Here is a 23,109-nt window from a genome sequence, read left to right on the forward strand (position 1 = left end):
AACGGGCAGCTTCTGTCCAGAGGTGAGATGAGAAGGCAGAGAGGATTAGGAGCTGGTTGAACAGACATGGGAAATCAGGGGTGGAAAGGAGGAGTGTGCTCTCACAGTATAGGCAGAGCAATTAGGGTCACATAACAATGTATGTATAAATTTTTGTATAAAAAAGTAACTTGAAATGTAAACTTCCACCTAAACTACAACAATAAATAAAAAAATATGGAGAAAAAAACAGACGAATGGATAAACAAAGTATGGTACATACACACAATGGAATACTATGCAATGATAAAGAACAATGATGAATCTGCAAAACATCTCGCAACATGGATGAACCTGGAGGGCATTTTACTGAGTGAAAGAAGTCAATCACAAAAGGACAAATACTGTATGAGACCACTATTATAAAAACTGATGAAAAAATTTACATACAGAAAGAAATAATCTTGATGGTTACAAGGGAGGAGAGAGATGAGGAGGGAGAAATACTAAGCAGACAATAGATAAGTAGTAACTTTGGTGAAGAGTAAGACAGTATACAATAGTGGGGAAGTCAGCACAGCCTGACCAAGGCAAAGTCGTAGAAGTTTCACAGAAACATCCAAACCCCCTGAGGGACTGAATTACTGGGCTGAGGGCTGGGGACCATGGTCTCAGGAGATATGTAGCTCAACTGGCATAACATAGTTTATAAAGAAAATGTCCTACATCCTATTTTGTGAGTAGCATCTGGGGTCTTAAAAGCTTGTAAGCAGCCATCTACGATACTCCGCTGGTCCCACCCCGTCTGGAGCAAGGGAGAATGAAGAAAACCAAAGACACAAGGGAAAGATTAGTCCAAAGGACTAATGGACCACAGCTACCAGTCTCCACCAGACTGAGTCCAGCACAACTAGATGGTGCCTGTCTACCATCACCAACTGCTGTGACAGGGATCACAACAGAGTCCTGGACAGAGCTGGAGAAAAATGTAGAACAAAATTCAAACTCATAAAAAAAAGACCAGATTTGCTGGCCTGACAGACTGGAGAAACCCCAAGAATATGGCCCCCCGGATACCCTTTTAGCTTAGTGGTGAAGTCACTCCTGAAGGTCACCATTCAGCCGGGGACTGGACAGCCTCATAAAACAAAACGGGACTAACGAGGCACAGCAGTCCAGGGACAAGGACTCGAAGGCAGGAGGGGACAAGAAAGCTGGTGATAGGGAACCCAAGGTTGAGAAGGGACAGTGTTGACATGTTGTGGGGTTGTGTTAACCATTGTCATAGGGCAATATGTGTACTAACTGTTTAATGAGAAACTATTTTGTTATGTAAACCTTCATCTAAAGTACAAAAAAAAAGAATTTTCTATGTGAGATCAAATTGACAACAGCAACTCAAAAGGTTTGATGGGAAGCCTAGGGGACAGTGAGTTGAAGTTAATGGTGATGGAATAATTTGGAAAAGGATAGTGAGAATAGCAGCACAACCGGAAGAATGTAATTGAAGTCACTGAATTGTACATGTAGAAACTTTCAAAATGGTGTAACTCTGGCTATGTATATTTTCACTAAAAAAAAAGGTCCTCATGGTTGAGAAGGGAGAGGGATGACATGTTGTGGGGTTTTTAACCAATGTCATAAAACAATATGTGTACTGACTGTTTAATGAGAAGCTATTTGTTCTGTAAACCTTCATCTAAAGTACAATTAAAAAAAAAGACTTACTGGCTGACAGAAACTGGAGAAACCCCGAGAGCATGGACCGCAGATACCCTTTTAACTCAGTACTGAAGTTACTCCTGCGGTTTAACCTTCAGCCAAAGATTACAGGCACATGTAGCTCATGTAAACGAGGCACATGTAAAAGAGATTAAATGGGCATACCAGCCCAGGGGCAAGGAAGGAGAAGGCAGGACGGGACAGGAAAGCTGGACAAATGGAAAATAGGGAACCCAAGGTGGAGAAGGGGAGAGTGTTGGCACGTCGCGGAGATGGCAACCAATGTCACGAAACAATATGTGGATTATTTAATGAGAAACTAATCTGCTTTGTAAACCTTCATCTAAAGCACAATAAATAAATGAATAAAATAAAAAATAGCTGCCATCAAGTCACCTCCGACTCATGGCAGCCCCGTGTGTGTCAAGTCTGCTCCATAGGGTTTTCTTTCTTCTTTTTATTGTGGTGAAAATACACACGACAAAACGTTATCAAATCAATTTCTATATTTATGTTTCAATAACATTAAATTCTTCATGTTATGCAACCATTCTCATTATGCTTTTCCAAATTATTCCACCACCATTAACATAAACTCAATGTCCCCAAAGCAAAAACTTACTTTTTCTTCCTATTCTCCTACCCCTGGTAACCACTAATAATCTTTGCTTTCTATATATTTGCTTATTTCATATAAATGAGGTCTACACTATTCGTCCTGTTGCAACTAACATTTCACTCAGTATGTTTTCAAGGTTCATCCATGCTCTAGTATGTATCAGGGCTTCATTTCTCTTTTTGGCTGAGTAATATTTCATGGTATGTACATACCAAACTCAAATATCCAACTGCCTACTTACATTTCCACTCAGACACCTAAAACTTAATATGTTTAAATCTGTATCTTGATTCTGCCCCACTCCCACCGCCTCTGGATAAGACTGCTCTTCAGTCTTCCCCAGCACAGAAAATAACTATATTCCCTAGTTCCTTAGGCCAAAAAAATCTTAGTTATCATTGATTCATATCTGCCTATACATAGCTCTACTCCTCTACTCTTCTCTCAATGTGTGTGTGTGTGTGTGTGTGTATACATGTGGGTATATATATATATGTGTATACGTATATGTGTATATACGTGTGTGTGTATATATATATATCATATATATATATACATATATATGATATATATATATAAAAATCTTCCCACCTCTCAGTGGTCAAGCTATCATCATCTCCTGCAGGGTGACACTGCAGTAGACCTCTAATTGGTCTCCATGCCTCTACTCTTCCTCCCACAGTCTGTTTTCCACAAATCAAAAGCTACCCTTTAAAATAAGTCAAATACTGTCACTCCTTAGCTCAAACCCCTCCACTAATCTCCTATATCATTCAGAGTGAGACTACACGACCTCTCCACTTCATCTCCTACTACTCTTCTCCCTTGCTCATTCCATTTCAGCCATCCTGACCTTCCTGCTATCCCCAAAACATGCTAAGCATGCTCCCATCTCAGGCCTTTCCCCTTGCTCTTGCCTCTGCCTAGCACACTGTTGTCCTAGATGCCCACGTCGTGCTCTTTCACTTCTTTCAGGTCTTTGTTCAAGTGTCCACGTTAACTATAAGCTCTTCCCTGACAAATCTACAGAGTAAGTCACCGGGTTACAACTTAAGGACAACTCATACTTACCCTTAGTGTTACATAAATTTGCCCTCACTTTGAAACAACTGGGGCACTGGTGGTACAGTTGTTCAGAGCTCAGGCTGCTAACCAAAAGGTCAGTAGTTCAAATCTACCAGCCACTCCTTGGAAACTCTATGGGGCAGTTCTATTCTGTCCTCTAGGTTGCTATGAGTTGGACTAGGCTATGCAACAGGTTTCGTTTTGGGGTTTAAAACGCTTGAACCAACCCCTACCTGCTACAAATTCTTCATCACAATCACCTTCATTTGACTGAAGTGAAAAGTCTTCGAGCTTTCTCTGGCACTAAAACCAAAAAAAAAAAAAAAACCAAACCATCGTCCAGTCAGTTCCGACTCACAGCGACCCTAAAGAACAGGGTAGAACTGCCCTATAGGGTTTCCAAGGCTGTAATCTTTACAGAAGCTGACTGCCACATCTTTCTTCTCCCGCAGAGCGGCTGGTGGGTCTGAACCACCTACCTTTCAGTTAGCATGCAAGCACTTGACCACAAACTTAACACAAAGTGTTAACTGCTTTCACAGAGCTTTGCTATGGATGGGATGGTAACACAACCCACTGGAAGCGTCCTCAAGAAGTAATCTAATACCTATTCTCTCCTTTCCAGAAAGGATTACACTTGTTCTAAACCATTCATTCACGGACATACCACATTTCTAAAGCTTTCCTAGAAGGAAAAATTCCCTAACTTCCTTCTACATCGAATTACCCACGCCTCCTCCATCATCTAAATGAAGATAAAAGGTTATCTTTCCTTTTATTGTACTTGAACTAAGTAGCCATCTTTGCGATTTCCCTTCTATCAAAATATTAAAAAATTTACTGTAACCGTGAATTAGAGATCTAAGTGCACAATTAAACACATTTAAAAGTATATACTGTGGAACCAAAAATCTGGCACTTATTCCTGTCATTTGAAGATATACACAATTAGGTAGGCATTCAGTATATTACTTTTCAAAACGTGTTGAAAACCTAGCCCACGAAGCCGAGATTTGGAGAAAAAATTGACTCTGGAGCAGTAAAAACACCAGTCGATCTCAAAATGATAACAGCAAATGGAAATATTATCATCAAAACATCTGTCCTCCATAACTGCATCGGAAGGGAACCTCATGTTTCACTACACAAAGTCTGAAATCAAAAGCAAAGTAAAAGTGGAAGTACTATTACACATCCTTGTCTCATTTCACTGTTGATAATGAAATCAAAGGCAGGGAACGTAGGAAAGGTTTTAGGAATAAATGTAAACGCAGCCTGTTGCTGCGTGCTCTCCTCGAAGTGACCCTACAGGACAGGGTAGAACTGCCACATAGGGTTCCCTAAGTTGTAATCTTAACGAGAGCCGATCGCCAGGTGTGTCCTCTAGCTTTGCAGCAGCCAGGTTCAAACTGCTGCCGAGCTCTTAACCTTTGCGTCACCAGACCCACTGCCGTAGAGTCGACTCAGACTCATAGCGACCCGGTCGGACAGAGCAGAACTGCCCCATAGGATTTCCAAGGCTGTGATCTTTACCGGAGCGGAATGCCACATCTTTCTCCTGTGGAACTGCTGGCTGGTGGGTTCGAACTGCCGACCTTTGAGTTAGCAGCCAGCAGCTCAGCGCTTACCCACTGCGCCACCAAGTCTTCTTAAAAGCAGTCATCAAATCAAAAGAGAATAACGAGATGACATGGGCACACTTCTCAGCACTGAGTTAACAATGTTATTTCCTGGGCAGGAGTTTTGGAACAAAAAGGAGAAATGAACCGCCCACCACAATACACATAAAGCCAGCACGACGTCAGGAGAGCACTTTGTAACAAGAAACTCGAGAGGAAAGCGCGCTGCGCGTTTCTTCTTCGAAAGCTAAAGTCCTGTAAATACCCCCACACCAGTCACCATGTGGGAACGCAGAAAACAACAGACACCGAGTCTTTCAAAGTCTTTCTCCTCAATCTCATCCTGCTGCGACACAGGCACCCAATCAAACTCTCCACCTGGGGGCCCGGCCGTAGTCGGAAGGGCAAGCAGAACGCGGTGGCACAGCCCCGCCCTCGAAACCGGCCCCCGCCGGGAACCCCCCCTCGACGCCCTCCTCCTGGCCTCCTTCCACTGCCCCCCACACCCCGGGCTTCCCGGGCCCCCAACGGCACCTCCTCACCTAGGCCCAGCCGGCCGGGAACCGCGCACGGAGCGGAGGGACGGGGTGCTCGCGGTGGCCGTGCCGCCAGTGCGCGTGCCCCGCCCCAGCGGCCGACCTGAGCGGGCTGGCGCGCCCCTCAGGTTTACGTCTACGCGCTGCACGACGTGAGGGGCGGGGAGTCGGAGCCCGTCTTTGGATTGGACGATGCAGAGAAATGGGCCTAGTGATTGGATGAGGACAGAGCGCCTCGGGTTTGAAGCGAGGACCGCCGGCTCCGCCGGTTCTGAGGGAGCTTGGCACTGCCCGAAACCAGGGAAAGGCGTCCATTGAGGGCTGAAGCATGGGCTCTGGGTTAAAAGCCTCGGCTAGCTTCAGAGTAATGATTACCTTTTTCAGCTTGGGACCCCCGAGCACTCTCACCTTAAACACGAATAATTCCGGAGAACACGTCACCTGACACCACCATGACTTTGGTCCTTACGGAGCAGAAGTGCAGATCTTTTCTGTCCCCGTTTGTTAGACGCTGAAATGGGTCATGATTTGCTCTGTTATACACTGCTAAGCTGACTCAACGGCAACAAACAACAAATACATTGCTAATAAGCGTCAGTCAGGAAACCATTACTCTGGACTATACCTAATTCCCTCTTTGTGAAGGAGTAAGGTTGGCAAGGTGGAAAGAGGTGAGATGAGACCTAATTCATCCCTAATTAACTTCCTAGTTTTCCCATCCTTCTTAGGCCACCAAGCCCATCACCGCCACCTGCTCAGCACAAGCCCTTTACTACTACTTTACTCAGATCTCGGAGCGCTGGTGGCGCGGTGGTTAAGAGCTATGTAATCAAAAGATTGGCAGTTCGATCCACCAGCCGCTCCTTGGAAACCCTATGGGGCAGTTCTACGCTGTCCTACAGAGTTGACGGCAACAGGTTATACTCTGACTTTACAGGTCAATTTCACACTTTCACTTCCCTTTTATCTCAAAATTTCTTGTACTCCCTTTCCCTACAGTCTCAGAGGTAGTGTCCCTCTTTTCCAAAGCTAATTCCCTAACTCCATTCACTCAATGGTTATTGAATGTTTGAGATGCACAGCACATTTGGTAGGAAAGAAAAGGAAAAACACACAATTGAGCTTAACATTCCCTACTAGTGAGAAAAAATATTTGATCACTTTCTATCTTCTCCAAAACATTCCTCAGCTATTATTTCTGGATACTTGACCCTGTCCACTGGCTCCTTTCCCTCTACATATAAAAATGCTCCATCTCCCCATCCAAACAAATAAACCTTCCTTGCTTCTGTTTTATCACCTACAGACCATTCTGTGACTCTCCTTCCCTTCATTGCCTCCACATTTACACCTTATTTTCACCCATTCCACATTATCTAGCTTGGTCCTGATCACTACTTTAACACTCCTTCCAATGATCAGGAACAGCCTCCTATTACCAAACTCAGTGATGTCTCCTCAGTTCTATGGACAGCTCTTCTTGAAACCCCCAAGCCTTTGGCATTTGTCAAGTGTTACTACCCCTGTTCTGTGTGCATGCTCAACAAGAAACTGTAAGCAGAGAATAATCTCAAATAAGGTATGGCTAAATCCTGAAAAAATAAGCTCCAGAGCTGCAACGATGCTATTTGAGGGTAATGAGCCATCATTCTTCCACAAAGTACCTTAAACTCCAATCTACACTGTGACTACACATTTGAAGGTGAACTGCTGGGATGTATCTGTGTTCCAGACTGTATTTCACCTTGTACTCCGGCTACCTGACTCAATAAATTTCCTACCTCCATAAATACCTTCAAATCACCCCTCTATAACGCCCAGCAACGTGATATACATTTCTAGTAAGAGACCTACAATCCAAAGTATCTGCAGCAGACCTGGATTCTGATGCCAGACTACCTAGATCTGAGTCGTGGGCCTCCCACTTCCTAGCTGTGTATCCTTGGGCAAATAGCTTTAACTTTAGCACCGGTTTCCTCATCTGTAAAATGGGGATAATTAGAGCACTTGCCTCAGGTTTGTCACAAAGAGTAAATCCATTCATCCGTGTTGGGTATGTAGAAGAGCACTGGTCTGTGGTGAGGACTCAGCAAACACTAGCTATTATTCTACACCTCAATAACTAACCTTGCTTGCCAACTGAAAAGGAAGAACAGGAACTTCGCTGTGCTCTCCAAATCTCCTTAGACATTAAATTGAGCCTCAGATGCCCCATGGCCACAGGCACTTCCAAGGGGTTAGAGGCAAGAGCAGAAGTGCTGCCATTCAGTTAAGTCAGACATCTTCCATATCCCTCTACCAACTAATTTAAACAGGAACACCTCAGCCACCAATATCCAAAGCCTTCTACAGTGTCATCACAAGGTGTGATTCCAGATTAACCTCCCACTAGTTTCCTAAATGTACTGTCTTTGACCTCTGGATCATCTTGGAAGGAACTTCAACCTTCCTCCTGCTCCGCTAAGCCACCTGTTGAATTCCCACATCCCTCTCCAACCCTGCTAGCTAAAAAAAGTCACTCTCCTTTACACCTGCTATACTTTCTACCTTTATTACGAAGCTAAACCCCTGTGACCTGCTGTAAATTCTGTAAATGTTTTCTCCCAGTAGAATGATTTTGTGTGCTTTTTACATACCTCAGGCTATTTAACACAGTATCTTGAACATGGTAGGTGTTCGAAATTCACTAAATTAAACTGGAATAGGAATCACTCAATTCATCATCCCATTCTAACCTCTAAAATGGTTTAAATCGTAAAGACATGAATTCTTAATTCTCCGCCAGATTCATCCTGAAGTTAGATTCTTTGCTTTGAACCTAAACAAATCTACAAGTCTAAAACAAATTCTTCAACAGAAGAAAGATATTTGAGAATTATCTGAAAAGGGCTTTTTTTCACATGTGGAATGCTAACCTTGCAGGAAAATATTTTAATAATTAGATACAACAAAGCTCAAATGCTCCTTATATTAAAATTAAGAGAATATATTTTATCAGTTCTTTATCCTTTACATGTTAAGAAGCTCTGAGGGACTGACACTATTCATAGGAAAAGTGTCTTCTAAAATGAGATTATAACAACTGTGTCATCTATGTGTAATTAGAGGCATACGAAATGCTGTTCAAAATGTCTGTAGCCTGGAAGGAGGTTAAGTCCTTGACAACTCTTGAGAAAACTGAACCAAAAATAAATATTACTAGTCCCAGAGTTTTAATCATTTTACCATAATTATTGTCAAATATATTCTGATTTAAAATTTTAAGGTATTTTAGAAAATAATATATTCTAATATTGTCTAACTAAATTAAAAGTCAACATCTATTAGTTTTACCTGTTAGTTTACCTACTGATTTTCTACACTTTAAAATAAATGTAATGCTCATCCCCTAATTTCGTTTTATTTTATTGACATGGTAAGCCTTATCCACTATCAAATAAAATACATTCTATTTTTATAAGACAAAATATTCATAACTTTGAAAATATATTTTATTAAATAACCTACTAGGATAATAATTACAAAAGCTTTAGACAGTAATTCCAAGAAGTGAAAGGCAATTTCCTTTAAAAAAATAAAAAATAAAAAAAAAAAAGACCAAACAGTCCATATTATGTTTTGCTGCTTTATACACAGAAATGATTTATTTTACATACTACTTGGTTGCAACATTAACCTGTAAAATGAAAAATATTTAATATTTCTCAAAGGCAAAGTAAACTTCATAATGATATACTTTCACATTAACCAGTATGACAAAGCTTAAGACCATAACAGTTCAAAATAAAGTTTACAGAACAGGCACTTTGAAGTAAGCTACTGTGTGTAACTCAGAGTTAATATTGCTTGTACATATCTTATTTCATTAAAGGTTATCAATCAATGAAGCAAATGCTCCTTTGATGCAGAAGCACAAACACATTTAGGTTTCAAACACTGTGTTCTGGCTGTAATACATGCAAGACAGACCCTAAATTAGAAAAAATCTTCCAAAAGAAAATGAAGAAAAACAAAAAGCAGCCAGGAATGGAAGCATTTGAATAGGCCTTTAAAATGTTAAATCAGTGTTTTAAACCCCTTCACTCTCAGGTAAGGGGTTAAGAGGCTGAGAGATATATCCTCTGCGAGGGTGAGGATACTGGAGATTGGCAGTGTCAGCATCGCAAGAGTGTTCTACCAGAGGAGGAAGAGGAGGAGGAAGGAGCTGGGCATAACTGGACCGTCTCGATCCAGCCTGTGGGGAATCCAGAGGGGAAAAGAAATACCTGAAACAATGAAGACAAGAACAAAAGACCAAAACAAAACAAAAACAGTAAAAATATAGAAAAGAAAAAAAAAAAAAAAAACAGAAGAAAAAGAGAAAAGCAGTAAATACAAAAAGAACCAAGGAGGAGAAAACACATGCTGGAAAAAAAAAAAAAAAGCTTTAGTATATCCATGCCAAAATTAACAGAACATAATAGCAACAATCAAGACCCTTACTCAAATCAAGATTGCTTAAGCAAGTATAGAAACTTAAAATAAATACAATCTGTTAAATTTAAAATGTTTTTAAAAATTATCAGTATGAATTTTATAAAGACATTAATTTTATAAATTTAAAACATTTTCTAATCTGTCAAAAACATATTTGATGCTATCCTGTAAATTTACAAATCTAGTAAGCTTTTCTCCCCCCTACTTTCAGCAATGCTTCATTTGTAGTAGCAGCAGACCACATTTAGTGCATACATGATACTGAGAACCAATTAAAATACACTTTCACATTAATATGGCTAGCTATTAGAACATACTTTTAAAGAAATACAATCAATGAACATAGTTGTTTTTCTGCAAAAACCTTAGAATCACTACAGAATTTTGATAAGTAAAAGGCTCAAGAATTATGTCATATTGTTATTCTTCTGCCATTTTATCTTACCAGTAATATTTATGCATTTTAAGACACTTAAAAGATTTATAGTTTTGTTATCAAGGTCAGAGCTCTAGAGGATATAAACTAACTGAAACAATCCACTAAATTAAGAAAACCCTAGGACATGCACAATTTTAGCAAAATTTTAACTGCTTCTCAAATTACAGTATGTTGTCAAATCTTCACTTTGAGGAAAGCTTAAGCCGTGTAATCACACCATAAAATGTACAAGCACAAATCAGAAACATTTAACCCCTTAGTGAATACTAATAAAAAACTTACAAAGGTGTTTTCATTTTACTATCAATTTACAAATGAAACAATACCAAATGCTTAACATGGCTATAAGCTATACAAATTACTTTCATTTCACTACTACTGCTTCTCTCACTCCTTTACTAATATTTGTTAAATATCACAAAGAAATGACAAAGTTGTACTAAGTGATATGTACAAACCAATTCTACAAAGGGTAAACAAATTAGCACTCCATATAATCTTTATGAAGATCAGTCAATCTTCAAATTAAAATTATAAAAATTCATTTTAGCTTACTATTTTAGAAAACAAAGAAAAAAAATCTATATTCTCCAAATGTTATAAAGTGATATCTTCCCTCTTCCCAACTACTTGTAAGGATGTTAACAATCCTTTTAATTTTTAAACCCATGTTAGTTTCAGGAACATTTCAAAAAACTGTTTCAGTGACAACGTCTTAACAAAAAGCCTCTCCATTTATATTTTAAAAGTTTCAGATAGTGTCAATAAGCTGGCTAGCACAAAAAAATGATATACACTCTATTTTTTAAAGGCCATTTGACTGCATTTAGTAGTAAGGAGGCTGCTGGTGCATCTTGGGAGAGATCAAACGACGCTGGGAAAGGGGAAAAGGAGTTCGCTTTCCATTCCTGTGTGCATGCAACAAGCAGCAAAACAGCAAAGTTACTCCAGTTAGCTTGTACTCAGCTGTGCTTTCTGTTAAAGGACATAATACAAATGGAGAAGGGAAAATGCATCACAGATTTAACACAAAGTTATTGACACAATAAGAATACAGATCAAAACTTCAAAGCTATTAAATACACACACACACACACACACACACACACACACACACACACACGCAGCAGAGACAGCAACCAAAAACCAGATTTTTTAAAAAATTAGAACTAGTATTCTTTTGCTTTGTGAGGTCATCTTCATAATCTGATATCTCCCTATGGTAACCTGAAACTGTTTCAATGAAAATACATAAAACCTCAAAGTAAACAACAGAACTTCTTTATAAAAATACAACAATATGAATAGTTGAGGAAGCTTTAAATTCAATTATCTACTTTAAGATAACAACAGGATAACTACAGGACAATGTGTTCAGGCTATGTCTTGAAGTTTCCTGAATCCTATTCTAAATTATTCACATTGGCATATTAAAATAATAAAAATCTTACAAATTCCCAGATTTAACATCTGCATATGAAAACAAAAAGATGACTCTTTAGACCACATCAAATATTCTTTATTAAGATAAGCAAGAATCTAAAATATGCTAAATATTCTAAAAATTAAGAACTCAGAATTTATCATTTCCTCTTATAATCTCCATTGAAGTTTTAAACAAAGAAGCCAAACTATTTAACTTACGCTCGTCTACAAAGCCTTAATGTATTTTATCTAAAATTTCAGTTTGATCTGAATCAAAGGCCCAACTACTACCAGTACTAACAACAATGGTTCTACTTATCTAGGACTAAAACATTCACTATTAATCCATATTCCTTCTTCATCTCAGTAAAACATTTATTTTGTAAATGTTACTCAGGAAAACATTTAATAACACTTTAAAGTTAGAAACATTTCTAATGATAGACTACTCAGTTTCAGAATATATTTTAGTTTATTTAACGGCCACATAACCTACCTTTAAATATTATGACTGAGTAAGCCAAATACAGAGCTAACAAAGTGAATTTTTAAACTCTAGTAGTGTCGTAATTGGAACCCTGGTGGCGCAGTGGTTAAGAGTTCGGCTGCTAACCAAAAGGTCAGCAGTTCAAATCCACCAGCTGTTCTTCAAAAACCCTACGGGGCGGTTCTACTCTGTCCTGTAGGGTCGCTAATAGTCAGAATCGACTCGACAGCAACGGGTTTGGATTTTTGGTTAGTGTCATAATTATGCTGTGAATTTCTTCATCCCATCTTTAAAACCATGAAATAATAAGCCTTTAATATGGCTAGAATAATGATTTAAAAATAAGACAATTTCTAGTTTTCTTACAAAACAGCCTACCTGCCAGCAGAAGATCCATTTAATGAATTTTGTAGATTTGGGATATTTGAGCCTAAGGAAGGATTTGAGTTTCCCTGCTGAGAATTTCCACTGACTGGGCTCCCATTACCTTTCAAAATCCCAGTACACTTCCAATTGTCCATATAATTAGCTGAAAGAAAAATGGTCAAATAACATTAACGTTATTAACACCAATGCACAATGGTGTAAATCTATGTTCATGTCCTTAAACTACGATTAAAGAAATGAGAAAGAGTCTTCTGTGGGACCTCATAAAAATTAAATATTTCTGTTCATAAAAAGACTCAAAAAATTAAAAAGACAGCCTACAGAGTGGAAGAAAGCCTGGGGGAACCATATACCCAATAAAGGTCTAATATTCAAAGTTTATAAAATACTCTTTACAACTTAATAACAAAAGAAGTACAAACAACCCAACAAAAAAATGGGCAAAGGACTTGAACACCCATTTCACCAAGAAGGCTATTCAAATGGCCAACAAGCACATGAAAAAATACTCAGTCATTAGCCATTAGAGAAATGCAAATCAAAACTACAGTAAGTTACCATCTCATACCCATAAGAATGGCAATGATCAAAAACACTAGATGTTGGTGAGACGATGGAGAAATAGGAACCCTCATCCATTGCTGGTGGGAATGTAAAATGGTACAGTCACTGCAGAAAACAGTTCGACAGTTCCTCAAAAAGTTGAACACAGAACTACCATATGACCCAACAATTCCACTCTCAGGCATATACCCAAAGATGTGAAAGTAGAGACGCAAACAGACGTTATGTACCAGCTACAATAATGCTCATCACCAAAAGGTAGAAACAACCAAAATGTCCAACAACTGATGAACGGATAAGCAAAATGTGGTATTTACATACAATGGAACGTCATTCAGCCATAAAAAGGAATGAAGTCCTGATGCATGCCACAACATGGATGAACTTTGAGGACATCACGCTGAGTGAAATAAGTTAGACAGAAAAGCACGAATATCGTTTATGATATCACTTTTATGAAATAAGAAAATATATAGAAACCAATACTTTAGCGGTTATCACGGGCAGGAGGGAGGAGGAAAGGGGAAGTTTCTGCTTAGAGTGCATAGAAGATATGTTAATAGTGGTGGGATAATTTGGAAAAGTAGGGCATTTGGTTGCACAACTTGAAGAATATAATCAATGTCATGAAGTGTACATGTAGAAACTGATGAACTATTGTATGTGTTGTTGTGTGTATACTGCAGTAAAAAAAAGATTCTACTGGCTGAGTTTCTTTCAGAATAAACATTAAAGACATTTTTAAATATTATATCAGTTTTAACAATTCTTTTTAAAACTTTTAAGACAATAACTAAAACATAAAGCTCTCACCACCCATTTCTCTTCTTTACATGATAGATATTAGCAGAGACAATTCTCTAAGCTACCACATTATCAAATTAATATCAAAATAAATAAAATCTATCTTCATTATAATGAGCTTCAATTACCATGTATATACAGAGTAAGAGAAGTCTTCCTGGTAATGCAAGCATAACTCAAGTAGGGACCTCTATCCTAGGAGATGAATGTGGGTAACAAAACCTTTAGAGTTTAAGTAACTTATTCAACAAGGCCTAACTCTTTGAATGCAAAATTGATCATTAGCAATAATGAGCCCAGGAAACCCAAGTTAGGAAGCCCAATGGGATGAAGCTGGGTGGTTCTGACTAAGGCCTAGAGGCAGGAAAGTACAGCCAAGCCCTTGAAATGAAACTACCACAGCCTAAGACTGAACATGGAAGGCCCTCAAGCTTGGCCAAACGGTACTCTGAGAAACAGTAACTGCTCAGAGTAAATGAACTACCAAAAATAACCCACTGCCTTCGAGTTGCTTCCAACTCATAGCAACCCTATAGGGAAGAAGAGAACTGCCCCACGGGTTTTCAAGGCTGTAATCTTTACAGAAGCAAACTGCCACATCTTCCTCCCGCGGAGCTGCTGATGGGTTCAAACCAGCTAAGACAGCCATAATTTTGAATCTAAAGTATAAAACCCCACCCATGATGGTGACAGAAGTGGATGGACCAAGGACATCTCTGCCCAAGGGATAAACATCCATGGAAAAGCAAAGAACCAAGCGGCAGCAAACGCAGTCACTGTCAACTGACCAGACGGAGTTCTCAATCAGCTTAGCAGCCTTAAGAAACTTTTAGAATTAGTGACTCCAAAATTCTTGAACTTTTGGGAGTGGCAGAGGGAAAAAAAAGGAAAGATACTGGATTTTCTGCTAGTACGGGTGGGCTGGCTAAAGCCATTACTCAACAAAATAAGAGATGACTGTAGTCCTACCCTGAGTTTGTATAGCAGTCACACAAGTTACATGCATAGCAAACTGTATCTTTTTATTGGAGATACTGCATACTTTACTACATACTGCATACTTTAAAAGTTCCTTTGTTCCATATGGAAACTTAAGAAACAATTCAAGTAGTCATTACTGCTATGAAATAGATAAAATGATGAAGACTAAAATAATATAATTTAATATAAAACAATTTAAAGGTAGCTGTATACAGATAATATTTAAAAAATATTTCTGTTTACATTTTTAAGAGAAAATTCTAAAGTAGAAATATAAAACAACAATTATTCCTTCACTGAAGTCTTACCTTTCCACAATCTTACACAGCCATCATCCCCTGAAGACGCTAGTACTGTCCCCGTTATATTCCAACTCACTCGCCAGACTTGAGAATTGTGATTATCAAATTGAGCCACTATATGGATTTCAAATTTTGTTGGTCCACCAGAGGAAGTAAGCTCTTTTCTGTTATTAAAGTTAAATAGGTTATTTACAAGAATGTCTCAATGCTAATTTAGTTTTCTCTAAGTTGGCTGCTACTTCTCATTTTTTTCAAACATTTTAGAGAGTACCAATTATATTCACAGGCTCCAAATCAATTAATATTAACCTAAATAAAACACAATTAAGAGAATATATATCTCCTCTTTACTTAATTTCCCACCCCAAAAGTCATTTCTAAAACTCACCTCACAGGTTTCAATGTAAAAATCCTTACATCTTTGGTTGCTACAGCTAGAATGTGGAACGACCTTCCCAAATTTGGAGCAAATGCAATATCATGTACAGGATCGGTGACTGTCATAAGAGTTTCTGCTTTTGCATATTTTCTAATGGAAAAACAAACAATTTACATTAAAAATTTCAGAGATTAAAAAAAAAGTCCACACTGTGGGGTACCTCATTTTTTTTTCACACTGCTCACACTCAATGTTTATTTGACTAGATGCCCCCACAAAGAAATGTCCAAATCCTAACCCCCAGGATCTGTGAATCTGACCTTATTTGGAAAAAGGGTCTTTGCAGATCAATTAAGGATCTCAAGAGGAGATCATCCTGGATTTATGGTAGACTCTAAACTCAGTGACCAGTGTCCTTATGAGACACAGAAGAGGAGAAACAGACACAAAGAGAAAAGCCTTGTGAAGACAGAAGCAGAGACTGGAGTGATGCAGCCACAAACCAAGGAACGCCTGGAGTCACTAGAAGCTAGAAGTCCCAAGGAAGGAATCTCACTAGAGCCTCTGGGGGAGGGTAGCTGCCAACACCTTGATTTTAGGCTCTGGCCTCCAGGACTGTGAGAGGACTTTTGTTGTGAAGTGACCTAATTTGTGGTGCTTTGCTACAGCAGCCCTAGGAGAGGAATATAGCCTCTTATATCTCTCTTTTGATATTTTAAGTTTAGTTTAAAATGGTTTAATAAAAACTTAACTAAAGTAAGGTCTTGATTTATTAGCCATTAGTATCTTTTTTAAGAAAAAGAATGAATTTCCTATTTGATTGTAACAAAAAAGTAAAGCTGATAACAGCAGAAATTGATTTTTTTAGGTGACTACAAAAGGCAGCTATGCCAAAGTATATTTAATCCTTACAATTCTACTTCTGTATCTATAAGCAGAGTGACAGAAAAACAATAAAGGAATGACAGGTCAGAGTTTTCTACATCTTGGATCAAATATCATGGACAGAACTAAAGCTTGTAACCCTGTGTGCTAGAGAGGGGTTTAGAGAAACGTCCCCGCCCCACCTTTCCACCACCCTCCTCTAAAATATTAGAATTCCCAGCATTCTACACTTGGGCTTCCTTCAACCCCGATATTCTTTTTGAAATCTCTACAAAGCTGGTGTGCCTAAGTGTCTTCCCCTTGATCTCGTCTCACTGTATACAGTCACCCTGAGCAGGCTTCTCATGTACGGCCTACAGGCCACAGCACAGGCATCCGCTGGAAACTGTGGGAAATGGAGAATCACCCCCTACCCAGACCCACTGAATGGGAAGCTGCATTTTAACATGATTCCCAGATGATGTGCGTGGACATTAAAGTTTCTACACCCATGGTTTCACTAACTATAAATCAATAATCTCTAAATCTATTATGTCCAGTCCAGTCTCTTCTACCAAAGGCCAGAGATAGGATCAAACCAGAAACTCACTGCTGTTGAGTTGATTCCGACTCACCGCAACCCTGTAGGACAAAGAACTGCCCTATAAGGTTTCCAAGGCTGTAAATCTTTACGGAAGCAGACTGTCACATCTTTCTCCCGTGGACAGGTTTGGGGGTTCCAACCACCAACGTTTTGGTTAGTAGCCAAGCACTTTAACCACCGCACCACCAGGACTCCTTAGAGATAGGGCAGGGATAGTAATTAAGAGCACAAGCTCTACAGTGAGAATGCCTATGACTGGATCCTGGACAAATCGGTTACTGGCTGTATGACCTTCCGCACTGTGTTCTCTGTCGCACTGTGACGGACAGACTCTAAGCAGCCCGTGACCCCTACCTCCTGGTGGTCACACCCTTTTGCAGTCCCCTCCCCTGAGAGTGGGTGGGACCTGTGACTTGCTTTTAACCAACAGACTATGGCAGAGGTGAGGGGATGACACTTCTGTGATGACAATACATTAGACTGAATGCCTGTCTTGAAAGGGCATTCTCCCTTGCTGGCTCTGAAGAAGCCAGCTGCCACGTGGTGAGCTGCCTTCAGATGGGTGTGTGATGAGAACGGGGGGCGGCCCCAGCTGACAGCCAGTAAGCACTAAGGCCTCAGTCTAGCAGCCTGCAAGGAACTCAATGCTGTCAACAACCACCTGAGCTCGGAAGCAGATCCTTTCCCAGTCGGGCCCAGATTCCTGAGACTGTGATGATAAATGTGTTGCTTTAAACCACTAATTTGTGATCGTGTTGTTACACAGCAATAGATAATTAGTCTTAACTATTATACCCATCTGCCCTTTAGATATTCCCACCTGGACTTCCCAAAGACGACACAACCTAAGTAGTCCAAAAGTAAGCTTACCTCTTTCTCCACCTTCACTCCTCTTCGGGTAGTCTCATGTCAACAAACAGCAATACCATCAGAAAAATAAGAAACCAAGCAGTCACACTAGACTCCCTCCCTACCCATCACATCCAACTGGAGAGCAAGTCTTGTCAATTCTACCTCCTCTTTGTCCCCACCGCCCTAGTGCAGGTCCTCATGCTCTTATCACTTTGGGGCTACTGCAATTATCCCTTTATTTCCTACTCCCAGTCTCATTCCCACCTAGTCCATCTTCCACACAACTGCCCACGTCTTCTTCCTAAAAGGTAAATACAACCATGTGACTACCCAATGGATCCTTCAGAAGTCTCCAAAGGCTGACAGGATCAAGACCAAAGTCTGCCTTGCCTTCTGGCATGCCTCCCTCCAACCCTCCACTCCCACCAGCATGCAGCCCCCTGCAGTGTCATGTGCCAGCCCTCTGCTCCTGCTTCTCACTCTGCCTGCAGAACACCTGCACCTTTCAAGACTAAGGCTCAGAGTTCACTCCTACCAACACTTCCTGACCCTATCTCCTACCAACCCTCTTTCCTGCCATACTGGACCTAGAACATGCTCCTATCACACAGTGTCTGTAAAAGTTCATCATACTGATCTGTTTCCTAACAACCGTGAGCTCCTATAATGAGCCCTGGTGGCACAATGGTTAAGCGCTCAGCTGCTAATCGAGAGGTCAGTGGTTTGTACCCACCAGCCAGTCCGCAGGAGAAAAGATGTGAGTCTGCTTCAGTAAAGATTTACAGCCTTGGAAACCCTATGCGGTCGTTCTACTCTGTCCTATAGAGTTTCTGGGAGTCGAAATCAACTCGACAACAATAGGTTTACAGGGTGAGCTCCTATGTTACAAGATTGTATCATATTCATGTTTTTATCTCCAGCTTTCAGTACAATTCCTAGAGCTTATAAAATGTCTGCTGAAAGAATTAAGGGATGTGATTTTTTACCTGAGACAAACTATATACTTTAATAAAGGTTATCCAAAGCTTCTCCTACCTGAAGAATCTGACAGTCTCATTGAGAGAGTAAACGATGACAATGAACAAAAAGACACCTAGCTTTTCGTCCTGACTCCACTATACTTGACCTTAGACAATTCACTTTATTTTGCTTGTCTCAGTCTCTTTGGCTATAAAATGGTGGTAAAATGAAAGCTGTCCAACCTACTCAAGCATGTTGTTAGGACACAAATTTTATAATCTAAGTGCCTATAAAAAATGCTGTAAAAATGCATGCATTTGTATTATTATAAAGGCCAGGTCTGTCTTAATATTTTCATTCACCAACAGAAATAAATATATCCAGTATTCATTAATTTGACAATATAGCCAATATCAGTTAATTTGACAAATTGACAGTGTGCTATATGATGGTGGTGTTCTTGTTGTTAGTTGCCATCTAGTCAATTACAACTCATGGCAGCCCCATGTTTGCAGAGTAGAACTGTTCCATAGGGGTTTCAAAGCTGTATAACCTTTGAGAAGCAGATCACCAGGGCTGTCTTCCAAGGCACCTCTTGGTGGGTTTGAACTGCCAATCTTTAGGCTAGTAGTCAGTGCTTAACCATTTGCATCACCCATGGACTCCCTAAATGGTGTTACTACCTGCTAACGATGTAACATAGTCCACTATCAGATATCCTCCTTGTAAACCTGTTCAATCTAACCAGGAACCTTCAAACAACTCTTATCTCAAAGAGCCAGAACCAAGAAATCCAAAAAGAAATGAACTCAAAAGGTCCAATAACTTCTTAAGTCACACTCACACATAAATGATAAAGGGCTAAAGGTGGAGCAGACATTGTTTCCTACCCAATATCACTCTGTCCTCATTTTGGTTGCTGAAAATACCAGACACTTGCTACCTGACTCATATGCAGCTAAACCATGGCGGGGTGACTCAATTCTGGCCTATAGGACCTAACGAGAAGCCTTCTGAGACACCTCTAGAAAAGTTTCTCCCCACTAATATAAAAAGAAACATGAAACGAAATGCCCGTCTTTGTATCTGCATGTGAAACCTGAAACTGTTGCAGCTATCCTGTGATCATGACAGAGAGATCATCAACACGATATATGACAGAGCAAAAAATGAAAAACACTTGGGTCCTGGGTGTCATCATCGAGCAACAAGCCATTTAGCTATCCCCAGAACTGCTCCACCCCGACTCCTCTGCAGCCCCTAGTTAGATGTATTCTACTAGCTAAGAGATTCATATGCAACTTCAGATTATTTTTTATCACAGGATTATTTTAAGCATTTAGGTTCTTTCTATGTGCCCTGTACTTTATTTCAGAACTAAGTCTAAGTTCTTTATTCTTTTAATCAAATCTTATGAAATATTTTTCTTTTTCCTAAGTTTTACAAATGTTCTACCTGGTAAGTTTCAGATTTATGCCTCCATATCCATTTTGCTCAGCTCAAGCTGAAGGTAATTACTTTAACAACATTACGTCTTTAAGATGTGCTATTAATGTGGTTCATAAATTTAATAGCTTAAAATGCTATGAAAACCTAAAAGAGTTCTAGAAGAAGTTACCTATATTCTAGAGCTGTGCTGTCCAATACAGTAGCCACTAGCTACATGTACCTTTATAAATAAAAATTAATGAATTTAGCTCCTCAGTTGCACTAGACACATTTCAAGTTTCAACAGTCACATGTGGCTAGTGTCCACTGTATTAGTGCAAATATAGAATATTCCCATCATTGCAGAAAGTTCTATTTAACAGTGCTATTGTAGATAGAGCCTCTAACAGGAAACCAAGAATCTAGGAATGCAGAAGATAGGTGTAAGAACCCTTTGGAAATCTATGTAGTAACATTCTAAATTGCAGAGCCCAAAGGAATTATACTAGTTACTCTCTTCTGCTTCATGCCCTATCCAGTATCTGACTACTAGACCTGAAACTCTGTCTAGCATCTGGAAAGCCCACCTGATCACTTCAGAGGAGTGCTTTTCTCCCATAAGACACCAAGTGTACCTGTGACACAGTGCTTATGGCTCTGAGGTGTTCTGCAGATACCTGTATCTCAACATAGACTTGTCTTCACATGCTGCCACACTCTATCCAAATCCGCCCTTCTCCAGAGTTCTTTATCTCAAGAAATGAACTATTTAAGCCAAAACCTTAGAAATCATCTCTGGCTCCTCCCTCTTCTCCCTCACCTCCCACATCGAATGAATCACCAGATCCTATTGAGACCACTTCTTAAATCAGTCTCGTATTTCTCCTCTTCTCTCCACCCCCACTACTCTAGCCCAGAGCCACTATATCTCCCACCTGGACTGCTATAACAGCATCCTAACCCTGAATCCACTCATGTTCCCCTTCAATATACATTCCTCACTATGGAAGAGGTGAAGAGCCATCTGATCTTGTTATTTCCAATGGCATCACATTGTCCTAGAATAACCTAAACACTGAACACTAGGTCCCACAGATATGTGGCTTGCATATTTCTCATTGCATTTCCTTCTGGCTACTATGTTTCAAACACAGTAAACATATATTGGCTCTCTTTTGTCCATGGGCCTTACCACATGGAATTTTCTCCACCTGGGATGCTTTTGTCCTTCTTCATCTGGCTAACTCATCCTACAGATCTTCTGGGTGAACCTCCCTGGCCTCCTAAACTAGATTAGCTCCCCCCAGGAGTAAACTCACAACATTCTGATTCTCCCGATTTGTAATATTCACCCCTCTTTATTACAATTATTTTTTCTTTTCCCCACAAGATGGTACATATGTGAGATCAAGTACTTTATATTATTCAACTCTATACTATCAGAGGCTGGCACAAAACCTGGCATATCACAGGAAATCAATAAATATATAAGCAACAATGCAGTATTCAGTTAATGAATAAAGAAACAACTCTTAAAATAAATGTAATTCTGAAAAAAAAAGAAAATCAAACCAATACTGACCTGGTGTTTTCATTATATTCAAAGATCTGAACCTTGGCCATTGCATTTGGACTACTATCATCACTTCCTACAGCTATCATGGGGGAATGAGCACGAGAGCTAGAAATGAAGAGTAAAAAATGTTGTACATAATGATAAAATTAATACACATTAAATTCAGAGAATTAAAAAAACTAGTCAAGCAGATACATAACCTACACATCCATATGTTGCGGCTGTGACAACAACCAGACCCCTGTCACCCACCAGACACACCACACCACACCAAATTACAGTGTGGGCCTGAGGAGGTTTCACAGAGAAACTCAGATGCTGTCTTTCTGGATGGTTTTCACTACATTTTCTTATGTCTTAGGTAGAAAGTAGCTCTTTCCCAAAAACGAAGAGATTTCAAGCATCCAACAGATTTTAAAAAATGTCATGGAGGTTTTAGCACTTTTTCCTCTTGAAAGATTTGGTCATTACTATGAAATGAAAAGTAACTCCATGATACCTTGTGATACTGATATTGTGATATTGACACTGATATTGTGATCTGCCAACCTCTTAAAACTAAAAACAAAACATTGGAAATGAAAAAAAAGTTTTAATTCTTTATTACTAAAGATTCAAGCAATCAAATCATTTAATATATGAAAAACACCAAGTAAACTGTAAAGCGCTACTGTAATAAAATAAGTTATTTATAACAAATACTTGGCCATTCAAATAGTTGTAAATTCCACAGTAGTTTCCATATCTTTTCTCAATGTTCTACAGATATAAGCTTTGATTTCACAATATTAAATATCTGAATAAGAACAAAAAGTATATTTACAATAACATTCTAAAGTTACTTAGAATATATGTTATTAGACGTTATTAAGGTTAAAAAAATTTTTTTAACCAAATTATAAAACCTTCAGATAACCTGAATTGAGGATTATTTCATCTGTACATCCACAAATAAGATGTTCATATTTAAAACGTTTCCTAAATATAACTCACAACTGAACAGTGAGAAAAATCATACAGCCTCCAACTGAATACAGTAGA

At 39.3% G+C, this 23,109-nt stretch overlaps 1 protein-coding gene across 2 annotated transcripts in view; it reads right to left on the bottom strand.

Moving 5' to 3' along the window:
* Positions 1-8,928: 8,928 nt before the first annotated feature.
* The window catches only part of SEH1L (SEH1 like nucleoporin), a 68,694-nt gene continuing 54,513 nt past the window's right edge, over positions 8,929-23,109 (bottom strand). The window contains exons 5-9 of one of the 2 annotated variants that reach the window (XM_004389860.2): positions 22,075-22,173; positions 15,794-15,934; positions 15,412-15,569; positions 12,746-12,896; positions 8,929-9,805 (exon numbers count right to left, since the gene is read on the bottom strand). In XM_004389860.2, coding sequence (XP_004389917.1) covers positions 9,610-9,805; positions 12,746-12,896; positions 15,412-15,569; positions 15,794-15,934; positions 22,075-22,173 — 745 coding nt within the window. In that variant the 3' untranslated portion in view covers positions 8,929-9,609. Of the gene's footprint in view, positions 9,806-9,972; positions 11,431-12,745; positions 12,897-15,411; positions 15,570-15,793; positions 15,935-22,074; positions 22,174-23,109 lie in introns of those variants that run through there. The other variant, XM_004389861.2, reaches the window with a different exon arrangement.

The sequence above is a fragment of the Trichechus manatus genome, unplaced genomic scaffold, assembly GCF_000243295.1.
Source record: "Trichechus manatus latirostris isolate Lorelei unplaced genomic scaffold, TriManLat1.0 scaffold00262, whole genome shotgun sequence".
NCBI classification, from domain to species: domain Eukaryota; kingdom Metazoa; phylum Chordata; class Mammalia; order Sirenia; family Trichechidae; genus Trichechus; species Trichechus manatus.